The sequence below is a fragment of the Triticum urartu genome, chromosome 2A (genome assembly GCF_056163025.1).
Source record: "Triticum urartu cultivar PI428250 chromosome 2A, HENAU_Tu73, whole genome shotgun sequence".
Lineage (NCBI taxonomy): Eukaryota > Viridiplantae > Streptophyta > Magnoliopsida > Poales > Poaceae > Triticum > Triticum urartu.
The window spans coordinates 115071838-115094571 of record NC_141874.1 but is presented as its reverse complement, the minus strand read 5'-3'; the positions used below and the strand labels follow the sequence as shown (position 1 = coordinate 115094571).

Sequence of the window (22734 nt, the reverse complement as noted above, 5' to 3'; positions counted from 1 at the left end):
ACTACTCCAAAAGATATAAGTGAAGATCAATGAGTAGTCGAATAATTATGCAACTATGTGAAGACTCTCTAACATTTAAGAATTTCAGATCTTGGTATTTTATTCAAGCAGCAAGCAAAACTAAATAAAATAAAATGACGCTCCAAGCAAAACACATATCATGTGGTAAATAAAAATATAGCTCCAAGAAAGTTACCGATGAACGAAGACGAAAGAGGGGATGCCTTCCGGGGCATCCCCAAGCTTAAGCTTTTGGTTGTCCTTGAATTTTACCTTGGGGTTCCTTGGGCATCCCCAAGCTTAGGCTCTTTCCACTCCTTATTCCATAGTCCATCGAATCTTTACCCAAAACTTGAAAACATCACACACAAAACTTAATAGAAAACTCGTAAGCTCCGTTAGCGAAAGAAAACAAAACACCACTTCAAGGTACTGTAATGAATTCATTTTTTATTTATATTGGTGTTAAACCTACTGTATTCCAACTTCTCTATGGTTTATAAACTCTTTTACTAGCCATAGATTCATTAAAATAAGCAAACAACACACGAAAAATAGAATCTGTCAAAAACAGAACAGTCTGTAGTAATATGTAACTAACGCAAACTTCTGGAACCCCAAAAATTCTAAAATAAATTGATGGACATGAGGAATTTATATATTAATCATCTTCAAAAATAATTAACTAAATTGCACTCTCCAATAAAAAATGGCAGCAATTCTCGTGAGCGCTAAAGTTTCTGTTTTTTACAGCAAGATCAACAAGACTTTCCCCAAGTCTTCCCAACGGTTCTACTTGGCACAAACACTAATTTAAACATAAAAACTCAATCATAACATAGTCTAGATAAATTATCTATTACTATACAGGATCAAAAAGCAAAGAACAAAAATAAAGTTGGGCTTCCTCCCAGCAAGCGCTATCGTTTAACACCCCTAGCTATGGATGATGATTTCAGTGATGCTCACATAAAAGATAAGAATTGAAACATAAATAGGGCATCATGAAGAATATTACTAGCACATTTAATTCTAACCCTCTTCCTATGCATAGGGATTTCATGGGCAAACAACTTATGGGAGCAATAATCAACTAGCATAGGAAGGCAAAACAAGCATAACTTCAAAACTTTAAGCACATAGAGAGGAAACTTGATATTATTGAAATTACTACAAGCATATATTCCTCCCTCATAATAATTTTCAGTAGCATCATGAATGAATTCAACAATGTAACCAGCACCTAAAGCATTCTTTTCATGATCTACAAGCATAGAAAATTTACTACTCTCTACATAAGCAAAATTCTTCTCAATCGGAATAGTGGGAGTATCATAAGAGACTCGAATACTATAATTTTTTTCCACATTAAAGTAGTAATGTTCAGAAAAAGGGTAATTGTAATCATGACAAGTTTTATAAATATAATCATCTCTACTTTTTATAGCATATGTATCATCACAATAATCATCATAAGTAGGAGGCATGCTATCATCATAATAAATTTGGGTATCAAAACTTGGGAAACTAAAAATATCATCTTCATTAAACATAGCTTCCCCAAGCTTGGGACTAACATTAATTGCAGCAAATATATTCTCAAAAACATCATCTTCATCAAACATAGCATCCCCAAGCTTGGGCCTTTTCATATCATAAGCATGATCGCTCTCATCATTAATAGTATGGATAGCACCAATAGTATAGCAATTATCATCATCACAATGAGTAATAGGAGCAACATTATTTGGAAGAGATACCTTTCTACCTTTGCTTCTCCGCCTTTTCTTTTTCTTCTTCACACAATGTGTGGGTTCAACCCTCTCTTTGGAGCTCCTTATTAATGAGATTGGTTGAATAGAAGGCTCCTCCTCGTTACCTGATTCATCATAAGAAATAATAGGAGGATATTGGCAAGTCTCTTCCCTTTCATTAGTACTCTCTTCATCTTCTATTTGTTTTATTTTCTTTATGTAATTGGCAATATAAGGATTTTCAATACAATTCATCGCACAATACATATAAATTTCCTCTAGATCCATATCGAGGAATTTCTCGAGGCTATATTCTGGAATAATCTTAGTTTGACGTTTCATTTCTTCATAACCCAAAATCAAACTAAGTTCATTATAATGTGCAAGGGAAATCAAGTCATCACAATTTTTGGACACGATTCGATCATGAAACAATTTGCATTTGATATTTAAATGACCATGTTCATTGCAAAGTTCACAAGTATGGCTAAGAAATTTTAAATTTTCAGCACTAACATTTAGCCTTTCTTGCAACCATTTAGTTTCTATATGCTTGTGCCTCTTGCAATATCTATCTTCGCTATTTGGTGTGTACTTGCAAACCCAATGCACTCCACAAGAATTGACATGTTTATAGGAGACATTTTCATCATAACTAGTGCAATCATCATTAGTACTATGGATATTCAAGGAGTTCATACTAACAACATTGCAATCATGCTCATCATTCAAGGATTTAGTGCCAAACATTTTAATGCATTCTTCTTCTAACACTTTGGCACAATTTTCCTTCCCATCATACTCACGAAAGATATTAAAAAGATGAAGCATATGAGGTAAACTCAATTACATTTTTTATAGTTTTCTTTTATAGACTAAACTAGTGATAAAACAAGAAACAAAAAGATTCGATTGCAAGATCTAAAGATATACCTTCAAGCGCTAACCTCCCCGGCAACAGCGCCAGAAAAGAGATTGATGTCTACTACACAACCTTCTTCTTGTAGACGTTGTTGGGCCTCCAAGTGCAGAGGTTTGTAGGACAGTAGCAAATTTCCCTCAAGTGGATGACCTAAGGTTTATCAATCCATAGGAGGCGTAGGATGAAGATGGTCTCTCTCAAGCAACTCTGCAACCAAATAACAAAGAGTCTCTTGTGTCCCCAACACATGCAATACAATGGTAAATTGTATAGGTGCACTAGTTCGGCGAAGAGATGGTGATACAAGTGGTATATGGATGGTATATAAAGGTTTTTGTAATCTGAAAATATAAAAACAGCAAGGTAAGTATGATAAAAGTGAGCGTAAATGGTATTGCAATGCGTTGAAACAAGGCCTAGGGTTCATACTTTCACTAGTGCAAGTTCTCACAACAATAATAACATAATTGGATCATATAACTATCCCTCAACATGCAACAAAGAGTCACTCCAAAGTCACTAATAGCGGAGAACAAACGAAGAGATTATGGTAGGGTACGAAACCACCTCAAAGTTATCCTTTCTGATCGATCTATTCAAGAGTCCGTAGTAAAATAACATGAAGCTATTCTTTCCGTTCAATCTATCATAGAGTTCATACTAGAATTAAAACATTGAGACACAAATCAACCAAAACCCTAATGTCACCTAGATACTCCAATGTCACCTCAAGTATCCGTGAGTATGATTATACGATATGCATCACACAATCTCGGATTCATCTATTCAAACCAACACAAAGTACTTCAAAGAGTGCCCCAAAGTTTCTACCAGAGAGTCAAGACGAAAACGTGTGCCAACCCCTATGCATAGGTCCATGGGCAGAACCCGCAAGTTGATGACCAAAACATACATCAAGTGGATCAATAGAATACCCCATTGTCACCACGGGTATCCCACGCAAGACATACATCAACTGTTCTCAAATCCTAAAAGACTCAATCCGATAAGATAACTTCAAAGGGAAAACTCAATCCATTACAAGAGAGTAGAGGGGGAGAAACATCATAAGATTCAACTATAATAGCAAAGCTTGTGATATATCAAGATCGTACCACCTCAAGAACATGAGAGAGAGAGATCAAACACATAGCTACTGGTACATACCCACAGCCCCGAGGGTGAACTACTCCCTCCTCCTCATGGAGAGCGCCGGGATGATGAAGATGGCCACCAGAGAGGGATTCCCCCCTCCGGCAGGGTGCCGGAACGGGGCTAGATTGGTTTTCGGAGGCTAGGGAGGCTTCTGGCGGCGGAACTCCCAATCTATTCTGCTCCCCGAAGTTTTTAGGGTATATGGGTATATATGGGAGGAAGAAGTACGTTGGTGGATCTCCGGGCTGTCCACGAGGTAGGGGGCGCGCCCAGGGGGGGTGGGTGCGCCCCCCACCCTCGTGGGCAGCCCGGGACTCTCCTGGTCCATCTTCGATACTCCGTGGGCTTCTTCTGGTCCAAAAATAAGTTCCGTGAAGTTTCAGGTCAATTGGACTCCGTTTGATTTTCCTTTTCTGCGATACTCTAAAACAAGAAAAAAACAGAAACTGGCACTGGGCTCTGGGTTAATAGGTTAGTCCCACAAATAATATAGAAGTGTATAATAAAGCCCGTAAACATCCAAAACAGATAATATAGTAGCATGGAACAATCAAAAATTATAGATACGTTGGAGACGTATCACTCGTCGGCCGCGTACACAACGTGCAGGTGTGCAATGGGCGATGGGCCCAGACCCATGCGCCATAGGATTTAGACCGGCGTGCTGACCTCTCTGTTGTGCCTAGGTAGGGCTGCGACGTGTTGATCTTCCAAGGCCGGGCATGACCCAGAAAAGTGTGTCCGGACAAAGGGGATCGAGCGTGTTGGGAAATGTGGTGCACCCCTACAGGGAAGTTGATCTATTCGAATAGCTGTGTCCCTTGGTAAAAGGACAACCCGGAGTTGCACCTTGACCTTATGACAACTAGAACCGAATACTTAATAAAACACACCCTTCCAAGTGTCAGATACAACCGGTGATCGCTCTCTCACAGGGCGACGAGGGGAGGATCACCGGTTAGGATTATGCTATGCGATGTTACTTGATGAACTTACCATCTACTCTCTTCTTCTGCTGCAAGATGGAGGTTACCATAAGCGTAGTCTTCGATAGGACTAGCTATCCCCCTCTTATTCCGGCATTCTGCAGTTCAGTCCACATATGCTACCCCTTTTTCATTTGATACTAATGCATACATATGTAGTGTAGCTCCTTGCTTGCGAGTACTTTGGATGAGTACTCACGGTTGCTTTGCTCCCCCTTTCCCCCCTTTCTATACTCGATTGTTGCGACCAGACGATGGAGTCTAGGAGCCAGACGCCACTGTCGACGACGAATCCTACTACACTGGAGGTGCCTACCACTACGTGCAGGCCGCTGACGATGACCAGGAGTAGTTTAGGAGGATCCCGGGAAGGAGGCATGTGCCTCTTTCGATATGTATCCTAGTTTGTGCTAGCCTTCTTAAGGCAAACTTGTTTAACTTATGTCTGTACTTAGATATTGTTGCTTCCGCTGACTCATCTATGATCGAGCTCTTGTATTCGAGCCCTCGAGGCCCCTCGCTTGTAATATGATGCTTGTGTGACTTATTTTATTTGTAGAGTTGTGTTGTGATATCTTCCCGTGAGTCCTTGATCTTGATTGTACACATTTGCGTGTATGATTAGTGTACGGTCAAATCGGGGGCATCACAAGTTGGTATCAGAGCCAACTGCCTGTAGGAATCCCCCTTCCACACTCCTTGGCCGAAGTCGAGTCTAGACATTACAAAACTTTTACTAACATGGTTGTGTGTCTTACGGGCCCATGTCACCATTTGGGTGGTATTAGGATCTTTTACTCCTCGATCTTTACTCCGGGACTCTGAACTCTCTTCTATTCGGGTTAAATGAATTTTGCTAAATCTAACATTAGGATCTCGTGGTCACATTCACCCGGAGAGCACCTCATTACCGATGATCGTCTACTGCACCAGAAGATTTCGAGGTTACTCTACGATGTTCTCCCGAGACACTTGTACCCACCGCCTTTGCAAATTCCCTACCATTGTTATATCCTTATTGATAACTGCATACACCTGCCATTCTTACATTCAATCCCATTGATCTTCTTATTACAAGATGCCCCAAACTTCTCTCTGTTGTTCTGAGAATCCTTCGAGCTTACTGCCTTGCAGTTCCTTGTCACCTAAATACCCCTACGGATAATTTTGTGCACCTATCGAGTATCTGCCCATCCCCAGTTGGTTCATGTATTTCGCGGAAGTCTTCGAACTACCATTCAATCTTCCAAAAATCCCTAGCAGCCTATTGCTCTTGAAATTCTTGCTTGCTTGCATTATGGTTAATCCCATAAGTCTAGTAATTTATTGGCATCCATCGACATTATCATTTTGAGTCCGTTGATACAATATGTTGCGAATGCTCACAATCCTCAATCAGATCCTAGAATTCATCCTCTCGGCACAGACGTCATTTTAAAAATTAGCTGGATCTCGACCAATCAAATTGCCATCGATTGTACCCCTAAGGCTATTCTACTTATCCTTCCCTAATCAGAGCTTTGCTTCTGATCCCTTGTCTTGGAATTCATAAGTCCTTTGCATTTGAGCTTTGAGTTAGTCAGTTGTTTCTATAATCTAATCTCTTTGCATTCTTTCTTCCTCTGGTTGAGTACCGATGCTCACATCAGATCCCTTGTGGACCACCAGACCCTTTGTCGGAAATTTATTCGACAAATGTCTTCATATTCAATAAGCTTGTGAGCCTTTCCTCGGATACAAAATGCCATTGGTAAATCCTATTCTCTGATTTGGCCAACATGCTCTACCTTCGAGCTGGTGATAAATACTCTCAAAGTTTGTGGTATATGTTCCTAAGATGCCCCGATGGGTTGAGCATATGCCTTCCTAATCTATGTGATCACAAGAGTTATGCGGGTTATACCCTACTAACGCTTCGTCAGATAACTTTTCAACACTACAACTTCGAAAATGGGAGGTAAATGTAAGGTTATGCATTGAAGAAGTGGGAGTCGACCTTGAATTTGTGTTCATGCCCATGGACCCGATGTAGATCCTATCATGGAAGCTTCTTGTAATAATAACTATTGCCTTGATGAAATATCATCTGGATCTGTGAATTGATCCTTTGCAATCGTGGTTCCGACCGTATTTTCTCTTTGATTCCATTTCCTGGGCAAGTTAAAGTACTTGTCTTCTGCAGATCAATACCTCTCCGCAACCTCTATTATGATCTACCTTTGAGTATTACCCCGTGGTATCTTGATAATATCACAAAACCATATTACTTCTTATGAGTTCTTCAAGGATTAATTCTCACCGATTCCAATTATCCATCGAGTTCTGAGTTGGTAGACACTCAAGGACACCGATAAGTGAATCAATTCTGCACTTCAATTCGATAAATCTAAGCAACCTTCGTTGCTTATGAGTTTATTAATCCTTCAAGTCATTCCTAGCCTGATCGGCTATATCATTATCGTGCTAAATTTTAACTGTGCCACCCGGTCCTTATTCTCGGAACACAGCTTTCGACTATGAGCTAAGCTTACGTCGGTTTCCTTGTTTTATCGTTTCACCTCGAACCACACACTTTGAATCTGAGTTTGTGTCGTATATGTGGTTCCAATAATCTTTCGTTGCATCAGTCATTTTGCTTCATGTCGTCGTTGTTCGATTGTTTATTTCGTGAAGCCTCATGACCAAATTTGCCATGATCATCATAACCAATATTTTGACTTCGTCCAATAGATCAATTGAATTCATAATGATAAATACCATCCTGGCCCCTCGATGAATTGTGTTATCATCGACAACATTATTGTCTTCCCTCCAACACAAACTTGTTCATGTTATGGAACTCCTTCCTATCCAACTTATGTTATGTTCTCCCTTGGAGTGTTAGCTTCCTTTATGTCAAGAATGTTGTGAGAATTTCACCACCTCTTAGCAATTCTTGATATAGTAATACTTCTTGCCATCTCCGTTCATATCTTGGTCCCCATGTTGTTTCCAACCAGAATACCGACGACTGAACTATGATGTGTAAAAATCAAAATTACTAGCAACCTTATTGCTTGTAAGATAATGAACGATAGTTTCATTCTTGGTGTGTTGGTTATTGAATCACCATTCTAAACATTGATCATGCTACCTAAGCCCATATTTCGGGTGCACCTTTCAATCAATGATTAACTGTGTATGTTTTCCTTGAGCATACCTCTTTATATCATTTGATCTGACAAATGTTATCTCCTTGTTTGAATACTGGTGGGAATCCATCTTTTGGAAATCTTGATTTATTGTCGCTGAGTTCATCAGCCACCTCCTTATTCGGAACTTGCTTCCATAGTTCATTTCCCGATAGTCTTAAAATGTCATCTCGTCAATTTGTGTTGCACCTTTTCTTCTCAGACATCCTGAGTCTGAGGTATCCTGACACCAATCAGATCTGAATCTCGGTCAGATATGATGGTTGGGACATTTTCCAAGAGACATAGCATTGGTCTTTATATAACCTGGTAAGATGATGTCATGCCTAACACACCTGGCTGGAGGACCTATTGTTATAGTTCCCTTTTCAGCAAGGTTATCCATTCTTCCATGAGGAAATTGTAAGACTTATTCTATAAGTTATTCCTGATGGATCCTTTGTGTTTCCAAAGTCTGATCTTCACCTGTTGACCATGTCCATGCAATCTCGAAGCATGTCTGTGGTACTTTGATTTTCAATAAGAACATTGAAATAGCAATGCTAAGTTTTCTTTAACCATTATCCAAACACCATTGTATGGGTAATGCCATGAAAATTCCTCTCCCATTACCTAAATGATTTTCTACTTTCTATCCTATCATGGATATCGTGCTCTGCTTGTCCTTGGGAAGGATATACCCCTGGAATATGTGTTTTAGCACATTTTCCTTTCCATTGTTCTGTTTAATCTGATAATCATATTTTCCTTTCCCTCGTTTGGTTTAACCTTTCTTGTGATCTATATGATCTAAGTAGTAATATTATCCTGCTTATGTAAACCCCTCGTTGTACAATTCTGTCAGAAAGACCCTGTTACTATTGTCAATGACATTCCGGTAGCCACCGATGGACGGGAACTTTGCCTATTGGTCCGCCTCGTTCAACGAGCAGGAAAATGGTTCTCTTCATCCCTCGCCCTTGGTACTGATGTTGTTGCCGACATAACTGATAGGCTATCCTTTGGCATACCTTGCTTACATGATCGTGCAAGACGTCCTCGCTCTTCCTACTTTTAACCCACATGGTGGGCCCATAAACCACAGGTTCCAGGATCGAAACCTGACTCTCCTGTACACCCTATTGCCAAAGTTATTCCTCGCGCTTGACTTCTTATGTAATTCACGGGCCACCTGCCAAGTGAACTATTCTGGTATCAGACGCAATACTTTATTCTCGTTGCTCTGAACCCCCCTCACCTTCTGATTAGGCCATCCAACGATTGCCTGCCCATTGGAAACTTCTCATGGTACCTTCTTTCTTTACTCTCGATATTTTCTTAAGGTTACTTTCTACCACATTCCTTGAGTTATCCGCCAGATAGTCAACCTTGTAAGGCTCGTTCTTCCGAAGTTACCCCTTGTCCTTTCGTAAGTACGATGAAATTTCCGAAGAAAGGATGTCGACTTCATCATGATGGCTGGAAGTAGAGTAAAGAAGACGTCAATGTAATGGATCGACCTGTTTGAGAAAAGCAACCAATACCGAGAAGATCTGTTAGACTTTCGTAACCTAGTCCTCCCCCCCCTTAATCCACCTCTTAAATCTCGGGACGAGATTTCTTATAGTGGAGCAGAATTGCGACGCCCAGATAGTTAAGCTATATTGAACCTCCGCTAATGATGCCATGTCACCGCGGTTACGATTGATAATCTAGCGTTAGATCAAAACGATTCAAATTTGCATTTGAATTAAAAGCAAACCATAAAAAGTTTTCAAATATTAAAACTAAAATGTTCGGATTATGCCGGATAACGCATATGTAATTGTGGTGGAGGAACAAAACTTTTATAAAATGTATAAATATTCTAAAATGAATAAAACGTAGCAAGAACAATTATTTAAATGCTTCTAAAATAATAATCAAATTGATCTAGGTGCCAAGTTAATTATGGCAGTGACATGATTTGTAACACTAAAATTAGTTGCTATTTTTATAACTTTAGAAACTAAATACAACTAGAAATAAAAATAAACAGATTAGATATAGAAGGGTAAAAATAGACAAAACAAAACAACCCCCCCCCCCCCCCCCCTCCCGTGGGCCTTGGCCCAGCTAGGCCATCAGGCCAGCCCACCCGCGTTGAACCCCCCTGGGCTACTAACCTACCCCACAACCGCACCCTAACCCCCTCCTCGAGTCGCCCCACTCCCCCCACTCATTCCACTCCTGCTCTGCCCCCTCCTCGATCCAGATCGGATCGGGCGTTCGCCACCGCCGCCGCCCGGAATCCCTGCCACCCGCCGTCGTCGGTGCCGCCTCCCCTTCTCCGTCACTCGTCCTCATCATCTTCCCCACCGGATCGCCCCGAGCTCGGAGCCGCTCGACCCCGACGCCGGCACCTCCCCCAAACGGCACCGCCCTCCGTCGTCCCCCATCGCCAGCGACACCGCCGCCACCTCCCCGCGCCTCTCTGCCTCGAACCCTACACTACCCAGTAAGCCCCGCGCCCGCCTCCTCTCCCCTCTATCCCCGGAGAGCACAACCGCACCGGCTTCTCCCGCCGTGCTCCCACACGCTCTGCAGCCCCCGAGCTCGACCCCGCTGCCCCTTGCACCCGAGTGCGCCCATGCGCCAAACACCACGGGCACCGCCCTGCGGCCTCGCTCGCCACGACCTCGTCATGCTCACCGCGCTAGGCGGCTGCTCGCCGCGCCCTACATCCGCCCTGTCCCTTCGCGCCAGCTCCCGCCTCTGCTCCCTCACGCTGTCCGCACCGCTTGCCCACGTGCGCACGCTGCCCTGTCTCGCTGGCGCTGCGGTGGCCTCGTCGGCCCGCGCTGCCGCACCCTCCTCCGCTCCTCCCGTGGCACTCGCTGCCGCCCAGCACGCGCGGGCCAGCGCCCGGCTCCACCCGACCCCGCCGCTCACCGTGCCGCCCTCCTGTGCCTGCTGCTCCAGCAGTGGCCGCCGCCACAACCACGCCGGCGCCGGACCCCGGTAGCCCGCGCCTGCGCCATTCGGGTGGCGCCCATCGCCCTGTGCCCGCTAAGGGTCCCCTGGCCCAATGACATGTGGGGCCTACCCCAGAACGTTTTATACATATGAAAAATTAAAATAATAATTATTAATTAATTAATTAAAGAATCAATTAATTCTGATTAATTAAACTAATTAATCATCATTAGTTAGTCTAGTCAATGACGAACGGGACCCACACGTGAGTTTGACCCAGTCAATACCCCTGTTGACTGCTAACGTCATGCTGACGTCAACATGCACTGTTCTGGATAATGTTGAATTAAATAATTAAATAAATGCTAAAAATGATTTAAATCTTTTAAAATCAATATAAAATAAACCGTAGCTTCGATGGGAAAACTTTGTTCATGAAAGTTGCTCAGAACGACGAGATAAATCCGAATACGCAGCCCGTTCGTCCGCCATGCATCCCTAGTATAGTGAACACGCAACTTTCACCCTCCGATTCATCTGTCCAAAAACGCGAAACACCGGGGATATTTTCCCAGATGTTTCCCCCCTTCACCAGTATCACCTCATACTGCGTTAGGGCACACCTAGCATCACTACTTGTCATGTCATGCATCATTATGCATCTATTTGCATTGTATTCATTGTTTCTTCCCCCTCTTCTCTCCGGTAGACTACGAGACTAATGCCGCTGCTGGTGCCTCGATCGACTATGGTGTTGACGACCTCTCTTTCTTGCCAGAGCAACCAGGCAAGCCCCCACCCCCCTTGATCACCAGATATCGCCTATTCTTCTCTCTACTGCTTGCATTAGAGTAGTGTAGCATGTTACTTCTTTCCGTTTAGCCTGATGCATAGTCTGTCATTGTTGCTACAGTTGTTGATACCATACCTGCAATCCTAAATGCTTAGTATAGGATGCTAGTTTACCATCAGTGGCCCTACATTCTTGTCCGTCTGCCATGCTATACTATCGGGTCGTGGTCATTTGGGAGGTGATCATGGGTATATAATTATATACATATTATATGATACTTTTGGTGACTAAAGTCGGGTCAGCTCGTAGAGTACCCGCGAGTGATTCACGGATTGGGTCCGAAAGGACGTTTGTCCCGATGGCCCTCTCAGTGGATCTTTGTGGCGGAGCGACAGCGTAGGTTGAGACCACCTAGGAGGGAGGTGGGCTTGGCCCTGGTCGGTGTCCGCGGTTATTTCAAAATAACATGCTTAACGAGATATGGGTATTTGATCTGAGTCTGGCCACTGGCCTATACGCACTAACCAACTACGCGAGAACAGTTATGGGCACTCGACGTCGTGGTATCAGCCGAAGCCTTCTTGACGTCAGCGACTGAGCGGCGTGCGCCGGGTTGGACTAGAACGCCTGCTCTTGTATAAGGGAGGTTAGGTCTGCTCGCCGGCCGCGTACGCAACATGCAGGTGTGCAATGGGCGATGGGCCCAGACCCCTGCGCCATAGGATTTAGACCGGCGTGCTGACCTCTCTACTGTGCCTAGGTAGGGCTGCGACGTGTTGATCTTCCAAGGCCGGGCATGACCCAGAGAAGTGTGTCCGGACAAAGGGGATCGAGCGTGTTGGGAAATGTGGTGCACCCCTGCAGGGAAGTTGATCTATTCGAATAGCCGTGTCCCTTGGTAAAAGGACGACCCGGAGTTGTACCTTGACCTTATGACAACTAGAACCAGATACTTAATAAAACACACCCTTCCAAGTGCCAGATACAACCGGTGATCGTTTTCGGTGTCAAAACCGGCGGATCTCGGGTAGGGGGGCCCGAACTGTGCGTCTAAGGCAGATGGTAACAGGAGGCGGGGGACACAATGTTTACCCAAGTTCGGGCCCTCACGATGGAGGTAATACCCTACTTCCTGCTTGATTGATCTTGATGATATGAGTATTACAAGAGTTGTTCTACCACGAGATCGGAGAGGCTAAACCCTAGAAGCTAGCCTATGGTATGATTGTTGTTGTCCTACGGACTAAAACCCTCCGGTTTATATAGACACTGGAGGGGGATAGGGTTACACAGAGTCGGTTACAAGGGAGGAGATCTACATATCCGAATCGCCAAGCTTACCTTCCACGCAAAGGAAAGTCCCATCCGGACACGGGACGAACTCTTCAATCTTGTATCTTCATAGTCCAACAGTCCGGCCGAAGTATATAGTCCGGCTGTCGGAGGACCCCCTAATCCAGGACTCCGTCAGTAGCCCCTGAACCAGGCTTCAATGATGATGAGTCTGGCGCGTAGATTGTCTTCGGCATTGCAAGGCGGGTTCCTCCTCCGAATACTCCATAGCAGATTTTGAACACAAGGATAGTGTCCGGCTCTGCAAAAAAAATCCACATACCACCGTAGAGAGTATAATATTTCCACAAATCTAATCTGCTGACAACTTTTCATAACGTGACATCACGCCATGGCCCCGGTTATTATTTGACCCGTTTTTTCTCAACCAGCCACTGCACATATTGTGAGGCGGGTTTTTTGGCATGTCTTGTCGAAGCAGAGATCGTGTCCCCTTATCCCGGGATCCTCATCAATACGGGTGTGGGTAACCCAACCTCGCCATCAATCACGGCGCTTGGGGAATAAGCAAGTTTTCCAGGCAAGTGGGGAGGCACGCAGTTTCTACCGTCCTTATAAAGGGATAAGGACTCCTCTTTTCTACCCACGCCTTCTTCTTCCCTGCCCATCCATTCTTGCGCACTCGAGCTCCACCACCCAAGTTCGCATCTTCTCCGCAAAAACACTCCGAACATGTCCAGAGCGGGAGGCAAGTTGATGGCCTCTACCGTCCGGAAGAAGGACATCAAGAAACTTCGGGAGGCCGGGTATCTAGCCCAGGAAATCGGCCACCGTCTCCTGACGGCGGGACAGATCGTCCCTACCCCGGAACCCCACGAAAGGGTCGTATTCCTACCTCATTTTATCCGCGGGCTAGGGTTTCCCCTCCACCCATTTGTTCGCGGCATCATGTATTATTACGGGATCAATTTTCATGATCTATCCCCCAATTCCTTCCTCAACATTTCGACATTCATTGTCGTGTGCGAGGCTTTTCTCCACATCCCGCCACACTTCAGCTTATGGTTGAAGATCTTTAATGTGAAGCCCAAGGTAGTGGGCGGTGAGAACACTGAGTGCGGGGGCGCTATGGTGAGCAAGATGCCCAACGTCACATGGCCAACAGGCACCTTCAATGATTCCGTCAGGGAGTGGCAACAGGAGTGGTTTTACATTACTGAGTCGCGCGGCACGGAGTGGGCCGCTGCTCCCGAGTTACGATCCGGAGCCCCTCTACGGCTTACATCCTGGCTCAAGAAGGGCCTGGACTGGTCTTCGTCCGACGAACTGTTGGCGCTCCAGACACGCGTCAAGGATTTGGAAGACAAGAATATGGAACTTATCAATGTAGTCCAGGTGATGTTAGTCCGTCGGATCCTACCTTGTCAACACCGGACTTGCAATCTATGGGAATTCGATCCAGCCAAGAACTAGACCCTGCGAGAGCTCTTTGGCTCCTCGCACGAAGACATCTGGAAGGTGCTTTTTAAGCCCGACAAAACATGGCCGGACTCGACCGAGGACCGCGGGTACCAACTGTCCCGCCCTACAAGCTCGGTAAGTTATCATATGTTTTATTCACATAACTTAAGGGAAATGCTTAATGTGTTCTACACAACCCTCCTAGGGCTGGACGAAGAAGGCGGGCGGATCCAATGTCCAGCCCCGCTGCCCGAAGAACCGGCCGGCCCACTTCTGACGAAGATGCTGGACCCAGCGCCTTACAAGGTGCCGGAGAAGAAGACCGAAAAGGAGGCCAAAAAGACCCGGGGCGGCCTTCGTCCTCATGCCCATCCTGCCTCCGAAGAGAACAAGGAGGAAGACTAATCCCCAGCGGGGGAAGAAAGAAGAGGACGGCCTCCGTACACTTGCAGGCCGAGTCACTTAAAAGCAGAAAAACTCTTCTTCCGAAAGAGTCCACTACCGTCACGATAGCAGCCCGGCGTGGGATCCTAGGGCCCAGCCCCTAGTGAACTCGTAAGTATATAAAATCCGAACACATTCATGTGTCCGAACCCATCATGGCATAGTATTTTAACCTGAGCCATATTTTTTGTAGTACGACGGGGTCCCGTTCCGAACAATCCTCATCAGAGGACTTGCTAAGATCGGATGCTATGGAGAGCAGGACGCCGCCAAAGGCCCCTCCCCCCGAATATGTGATCAACACTGAGGCTTCGTCCCAGAGGGACTCCGTCCAAGGAGGGGTGGAGAAAATCGTGAAGGCGGCACCTGGAGATCAAACCTCAGGGGCCAGAGACATTGGGGAGAAGATCCCCACAGGAGTCGACGGCGGGGACCATCTTGAATTCGACCCCCAGTCGGACACGGTTTCGGAGACCCGTACGGCTCCGGAATCAAGCAGGCGGCCTTCCCCAACTGAGAGTGCGTCCCTGTTCCACCGGCAACCTCTGTCCAACCAGAGGCGCCGGGTGCTTCATTGGCGGCGCTGAAGAGTGCCTCCATCATCGGCGAACACCGTGCCCTTATGGGTGCGGTGATTGAGAAGGTTCAGTCTGCTGAAAATGGACTGAATGAAGCCTATATCGACCTTATAAGAGGTTTTGAGGTATGTTTTATACAGTTTTGAATAATGTCATAGTATGGATAGTAGCCCCTGATACACTATCCGGTGAACGAAAGAACTAGACAGAGGATCAAATATATTTTTCGCAGGAAGACTCATTTGATGACATCTATCTCTCTTCTTTTGTATGCAGGCGTCTAAAGCGGCTACTGCCGCTCATACCGCGGAGGTTTCCGGACTGAATCAAAGTCTGGAGCGGGCCGAACCGGAGCTTGGCCAGTTAAAAAGGCAGTTGGCAGATCAACAAGGTATGCACAAATCTTGTTTGTGTTCAGTGCGAATGAATTTTCAGTATGATAGAATATGTGTCATGATTTGCGCCAGGGGTGATGACTGAAGTCGAGGCTCTAAAGAAGGCTGTTGCCGAGGCCGAGGAAAAGGCAGCCACAGAGCAGGCTCTTCGTGAGAAGCACGAGGCCAAGGTTGTGGAAGCTGAGCGAGAGCTCCAAGAGGCCATGGAAAAATGTGAGACCCTGGAGCAGAGTTTAACAGAGAAAGAATCCGAACTCACCAGGGCTCATCAGGCCGTGTGCGATGCCCAAGGTGCCCTGCAAGAGATCCAAGAGGTGAAGGAGATCACGGCGAGTAAGGCCTTCTTCCAAGTAAAGCAAGTATTTGAGGAGAAAATTATGCTTTATAATTTTAAGTTCGGATTTCTCCAGGGGTATTTGCAGAACTTCCTCGCAGCATATCGGATGCCTCCCAATTCTACCGAGCCGAAGAGGGGAATACTATGGATAAGCTCTTCTGGTCGCAGTATCTGGCACCGAATTATCCGGTGCCTTTTACCGATCAACTGAAACAGCTGATCGAATTGCATAAGGTGGCCGAACTAGCCATGAAGGATTTGATTATCCGTCTATGGCCTGCCGAGCCGATTCCAGGTAGCTACTTCAGGCTCGTGACGCGACTTTTTAGTGCCTGCCCTCGACTTGATGTCATCAAACGGTCAGTCTGTATAGAAGGTGCATGAATGGCCTTTACCCGCGCAAAGGTGCACTGGGGGAAGATGGATGCTAAAAAGCTGATGACCGAGGGACCGCCAGAGGGAAAGGAGCACCGCAAGCCCGAATTGTATTATGAAAGTGTCCTAAAAGGATCCTGCCTTGCGGCGGAGCAATGCACCAAGGACATTATATTTCCATGAATATAGTCATGTTGTCCTTTGTAATGTGAGAACAAGGTCATTTCTATTATTTATTACCTGTTATAAAAGTTTACCCTCCTGCGTGACCGTTTTATATATTAAACCTGAGAGTTGGCCAGTCATCGGCTTATGCCCTCTCGTAAGAAATACGTGGGTGTTCGGGATAAACCTGATCACTCTTTACCCCAGTTTGGGTCCTTTGAAGGAGGTGTTCAGCACAGCAAACTAGGCAATCGGACTATAGGGCTTTATCATTCTCACTTAGCCATAGGAGCATTAGGAAGGTAGGTGCAGCCCTTGGTGTTTGGAAGACCGCACGAGGGGCCCTATAGGCACCTGATCGGAAGAAGAACCGATCCATCGCACGCTGCATTGGTTATGGCATTATGCGGGAGAAATCCTTAAAGATTTTACAACCTCTCGAACAGCTGACTAGCTCTTGCCGTATCATGATAGTCAGTTTTCGGCTTTCTCTACTGAGGTGCTCGTCCGGAAGAACCGGGACACAATCGCAGTAGTTCTCCCGGTGCTGCTTAGCCGATATAGCAGAACGTAAGGCAGCAAAACATGGGAGCCGGGCAAACCCAACATTTGACCCAAGACATGATTCGGAGCTGATGCATATATTGTTATAAGTTCAGGATGCCAAACTTCCGTGAAGGTGTTCGGACTTTATTGCCGTATTATGGGTAAAACGAAGCCCCTGGCAAAGGCATATCGTGGTGTATGGATGCCACTTAACAAAAGAGTTTCAATAAGAAATAAAAGCAAATAAGCGTCATATAAATCCACATGTTGTATTTGAATAATACGTCGAAGCGTATGAGTACAGGTAGTGTGATAAAAAGGGGAATATGACTGTGGAACCTATTGGGACCAGGGAGGAAGAAGCTGTGTGCAGATCCGGAGTATTGTCGGATGGACGTCGCAAGGAATATCTACAGATTCCCTTGTGCGTTCGAGCTATTACCATGTCACCAGTCCCGGTCTGCGCAAAGGTGAGCCTGCAAAGGAAATGTAAGAAATATTTGTGTGCCGGAGAGCGGTTGAGCCGTGATATGTGGCATGTTTTGGACTTCGCTGGAATGTTTAGTTGAGCCCTGGACGAGACGGGCTATCCTGTCGTGAAGTAATTCAGACTACTTTGAATGTGTCCGGGGGTTTGGCCGTCGACTCAAGATTTGACTGAAAGGTGCCCTCCATTGCCTCTGCTGTTTTAAAGCAGCGGCGTACTCTACGGTACCGAGAGAGAGTTCGGCCTCGCCATTGACCGTGATGGCGCCGCACGGCCTGGGCATCTCGAGTTTACGGTAGGCATAATGTGGCACCGTGTTGAATTGAGCGAAAGCAGTTCGCCCGAGCAATGCCTGATAATCACTGCAAAAGGGGACGATGTCGAAGATTAACTCTTCGGCATGGTAATTGTCTGGTGATCCGAAGACTACCTCGAGGGCGATGGAGCTGGTGCAGCTGGCCCCCACGCCTGGTATACTACCTCTAAAGGTGGCTTTAGTGGGTTTGATCATCAAATGATCGATGCCCATCTTGCGCAATGTGTCCTGGTAAAGCAGATTTAGACTGCTGCCTCCGTCCATAAGGACTCTTGTGAGGTGGAACCCGTCAATTATTGGGTCGAGGACTAGTGCGACTGGATTGCCGTGACTAGTGTTGACCGGACGATCCATTTGGCTGAAGGTGATTGGCCCTAGTTTGTTTTGCGGGCTGACTTGTTTTGTTAGGTCGACATCCCTAAGGGTGTTTATCCGGTCCGGGTTGGGAGTGTGGGTGGTGTTTACCATATTCACCGTTTGGATTTGCTGGAGAGATTTCTTTTGCCCTCCTCTATTCGGTGATCTGGGTTCCTCGTCGTTGTCATCGCTTTGAGGCCCCTTGTCTTTGTTTTTGGTGCCTAACCTGCCAGCTTGTTTGAAGACCCAACATTCTCTGTTGGTATGATTGGCTGGTATTCCTGGTCTACCATGAATTTGGCATGGATGGTCGAGTATGCGGTCCAAACTAGACGGACCCGAATTGTCATTTTTGAGTGGCCCTTTCCGCTGACCGGACTTAGAGCTTTTAAATCCGGCATTGACTGTCGTGTCTTCGGTGCTTTCAGCATGTTTGCAGCGTTTGTGTTTGTTGTGCTGGGGTTTGCCATTGCTATCTCTGGCCTCTGATTTGCCAGTGTTGCTTGTTGTGTTGTTGCTACGAGCCAACCAGCTATCCTCGCCCGCGCAGAAGCGGGTCATGAGTGTTGTGAGGGCTGCCATGGACTTTGGCTTCTCTTGGCCGAGGTGTCGGGCGAGCCACTCGTCACGGATGTTATGTTTAAAGCCCGCTAGGGCTTCGGCATCCGGACAGTCCACAATTTGGTTCTTTTTGGTTAGGAACCGAGTCCAAAATTTTCTGGCTGACTCTCTGGGCTGTTGTGTTATGTGACTTAAATCATCAGCATCCGGTGGTCGCACATAAGTGCCCTGGAAGTTGTCTAGGAATGCGTTTGCCAGGTTGTCCCAACTTCCGATGGAGTTTGCTGGAAAGCTATTTAGCCAATGTCGAGCTGGTCCTTTGAGTTTTAACGAGAGGTAGTTGATGGCGTGTAGATCATCCCCGCAGGCCATGTGAATGTGGAGGAAGAAATCCTCTATCCATACCGCGGGGTCAGTAGTACCATCGTATGATTCACTGTTCACAGGTTTAAACCCTTCTGGGAATTCATGATCCATTACTTCATCAGTGAAGCATAGGGGGTGTGCGGCACCTCTATGTCGGGCTATGTCACGACGCAGTTCGTACGAGTCTTGTCTGCTGTGTTCGGCACGGCCGGATTTGCTTCTGGTCTATCCGGCATGACGGTCATCGTCATGTGTTGGGGTGCGCCCTCGTGATCCAAAGATCTATCTTTTGTGTCCTGCTTTGTTTTCCAATACGTCTCGCAGGTCCTGCGTGTTACCCCGGGCCTTGCTATTTTTGTTTGACTGGCAACGGGGTGCGGGCTGGACTTTGGGCTTATATGCCACTTTCTCCCGGCCACGAGGCGGCCGGTTTGCCGCAGCATACGCTGGAAGCGCGGGCTTTAATGCTTCCTCTTCAAGTTGGGGTAGCAACTTGCGCTTTGGGAAACTTTTGATTGGGCGCTCGAGTTCGTGTACCTCAGCTGCCAGGACCTCAGTCCATCTATCCGCCAGGAGATCTTGCTCAGCTTGAAGCTGTTGTTGCTTTTTCTTCAGGCTTTTTGCTGTGGCAATAAGCCGGCGCTTGAAGCGCTCCTGTTCGACGGGATCCTCATGCACGATAAATTCTTCGTCGCCGAGGCTCACCTCGTCTTCGGAGAGAGGCATGTAATTGTCATCCTCTGATTCTTCGTCTGCTGCCTGTTCCTTAGGGCTGGCTTGCCCATCCTCCTGCTCAAAGCCTGGCTGGAGGGGATTGTCTTCGTCTTCGGCACTATTTGCAGCGTTATTATCTCCTGTGCCGGTATCGCTGTTTTTGCTATGGCGGGGCTTAGAGTGGCGCCGATGATGCCGGTTCTTGGATTTCTTCTTGGGGGGATTATCCTCCGTTGCCTTATTTCCATCACTTTCTTTGGGGTGTCCACCATGTATATATCATACGCTGAGGTGGCAGTCCAGCGCCCTGTGAGCGGTGGCTCCTGTTCGTCTCCCGCATCATCGTCCATACTGTCGATGTCTTCGGAGTCAAAGTCGAGCATGTCGGTTAGGTCGTCGACAGTGGCTACTAAGTGGGTGGTGGGTGGGGAACAAATTTCTTCGCCGTCCGCTTGCCACTCGAGCTGGACATAGTTCGGCCAAGGGTCTCCTGACAAGGAGAGAGACTGTAATGAGTTTAGCATATCGCCTAGGGGTGAATGCTGAAAGATATCCGCGGAGGTGAACTCCATGATCGGTGCCCAATCAGATTGGATGGGCACGGACGCAAGCAGTTCGGAGTCTGTGGCCGAGGACGAATCCGAGTGTCCGGCAACACAGGTCTCATAGGAGGTGAAGTCAGTATTCGGCTCTATCACCGCTGAGTGTGCGGCCTCCGTGGCGGGGTCCATCCACCTGTCCTCGGATGGCGCGATCTGTTCCGGATTGAGGATCGGAGTAGTTGCAGGTGTGATGTCCCGAACACTGTCCGACGGCAGAGCTAAATCATGCTCATCGTGACTGTGCGGTGTACCTGACATGGGTTCGAATCCGTCGAAGATCAAGTCTCCGCGGATGTCGGCGGTATAGTTCAAGCTTCCAAACCTGACCTGATGGCCAGGGGCATAGCTCTCGATCTACTCCAGATGGCCGAGCGAGTTGGCCTGCAGTACGAAGCCGCCGACTACGAAGATCTGTCCGGGGAGTAAAACCTCACCCTGGATCGCATCGTTGCCGATGTTTAAGGAGCCATCAAGCCTTATGATGACGACACAGTGGAACTCTCAATGAAAGCACCAATGTCGGTGTCAAAACTGACGGATCTCGGGTAGGGGGTCCCGAACTGTGCGTCTAAGGCGGATGGTAACAGGAGGCGGGGGACACAATGTTTACCCAGGTTCGGGCCCTCACGATGGAGGTAATACCCTACTTCCTGCTTGATTGATCTTGATGGTATGAGTATTACAAGAGTTGATCTACCACGAGATCGGAGAGGCTAAACCCAAGAAGCTAGCCTATGGTATGATTTTTGTTGTCCTACGGACTAAAACCCTCCGGTTTATATAGACACCGGAGGGGGCTAGGGTTACACAGATTCGGTTACAAGGAAGGAGATCTACATATCCGAATCGCCAAGCTTGCCTTCCACGCAAAGGAGAGTCCCATCCGGACACGGGACGAAGTCTTCAATCTTGTATCTTCATAGTCCAACAGTCCGGCCAAAGTATATAGTCCAGCTGTCCGAGGATCCCCTAATCTAGGACTCCCTCAATCACTCTCTCACAGGGCGACGAGGGGAGGATCACCGTGTAGGATTATGCTATGCGATGTTACTTGATGAACTTACCATCTACTCTCTTCTTCTGCCGCAAGATGGAGGTTACCAGAAGCGTAGTCTTCGATAGGACTAGCTATCCCCTCTTATTCTGGCATTCTGCAGTTCAGTCCACATATGCTACCCCTTTTCTATTTGATACCAATGCATACATATGTAGTGTAGCTCTTTGCTTGCGAGTACTTTGTATGAGTACTCACGGTTCCTTTATCCCCCTTTTCCCCCTTTCTATACCTGATTGTTGCGACCAGACGATGGAGTCCAGGAGCCAGACGCCACCGACGACGACGACTCCTGCTACACTGGAGGTGCCTACTACTACGTGCAGGCCGCTGACGATAACCAGGAGTAGTTTAGGAGGATCCCAGGCAGGAGGCATGTGCCTCTTTCGATATGTATCCTAGTTTGTGCTAGCCTTCTTAAGGCAAACTTGTTTAACTTATGTTTGTACTTAGATATTGTTGCTTCCGCTGACTCGTCTATGATCGATCACTTGTATTCGAGCCCTCGAGGCCCCTGACTTGTAATATGATGCTTGTATGACTTTTTTTATTTGTAGAGTTGTGTTGTGATATCTTCCCATGAGTCCTTGATCTTGATCATACACATTTGCGTGTATGATTAGTGTACAGTCAAATCGGGGGCGTCACAACAAAGATGAGGGGCAAGCACCACATGTTGAAGGATCTATGACAATATAACTTCTATGTGAATATGAACAAACATAAACCATTACGTTGTCTTCCTTGTCCAACGTCCACAATTTTGGCATATAATATTTTGATGGGGGCTCACAATCACAAATGATTTCCATGATAGTGTATTTATATGTGAAAGTTCTCTTCCTTATACTAATTATTCGTGAATTGCTTGTATGACCAATATTGTGATTGTCAAGCCTCAAAAGATTTCACTTTCTAAACCCAATGTGAAGCTACCACTAGGCATGA

At 46.4% G+C, this 22734-nt stretch overlaps 1 protein-coding gene across 3 annotated transcripts; it reads left to right on the top strand.

The window, feature by feature from the left end:
* Window positions 1-10196: 10196 nt before the first annotated feature.
* LOC125535281 (uncharacterized) lies at window positions 10197-22450 on the top strand. Of its 3 annotated transcripts, none has more exons than XM_087543423.1 (5): window positions 10197-10484; window positions 11652-11729; window positions 15788-15902; window positions 15979-16239; window positions 22036-22448. In XM_087543423.1, exons 2-5 carry the CDS (start codon window positions 11664-11666, stop codon window positions 22134-22136), a joined length of 543 nt encoding a protein of 180 aa, XP_087399549.1. In that variant the 5' UTR covers window positions 10197-10484; window positions 11652-11663; the 3' UTR covers window positions 22137-22448. The 3 variants fall into 3 exon arrangements, 2 of the variants coding, with proteins under 2 accessions (XP_087399549.1, XP_087399548.1); XM_087543422.1 differs by lacking the exon at window positions 22036-22448 and adding an exon at window positions 16317-18912; XR_015615870.1 differs by lacking the exon at window positions 15979-16239 and having other exon boundaries at window positions 22036-22450.
* Window positions 22451-22734: the final 284 nt, after the last annotated feature.

Coding starts and splice junctions, on each gene's coding strand:
- LOC125535281 (XM_087543422.1), top strand. CDS start 11,664: ATGCCGCTGCTGGTGCCTCGATCGACTATGGTGTTGACGACCTCTCTT. Junction 11,730..15,787: donor TTTCTTGCCAGAGCAACCAG/GCAAGCCCCCAC, acceptor TTTTGTATGCAG/GCGTCTAAAGCGGCTACTGC. Junction 16,240..16,316: donor GGTGAAGGAGATCACGGCGA/GTAAGGCCTTCT, acceptor GGATTTCTCCAG/GGGTATTTGCAGAACTTCCT.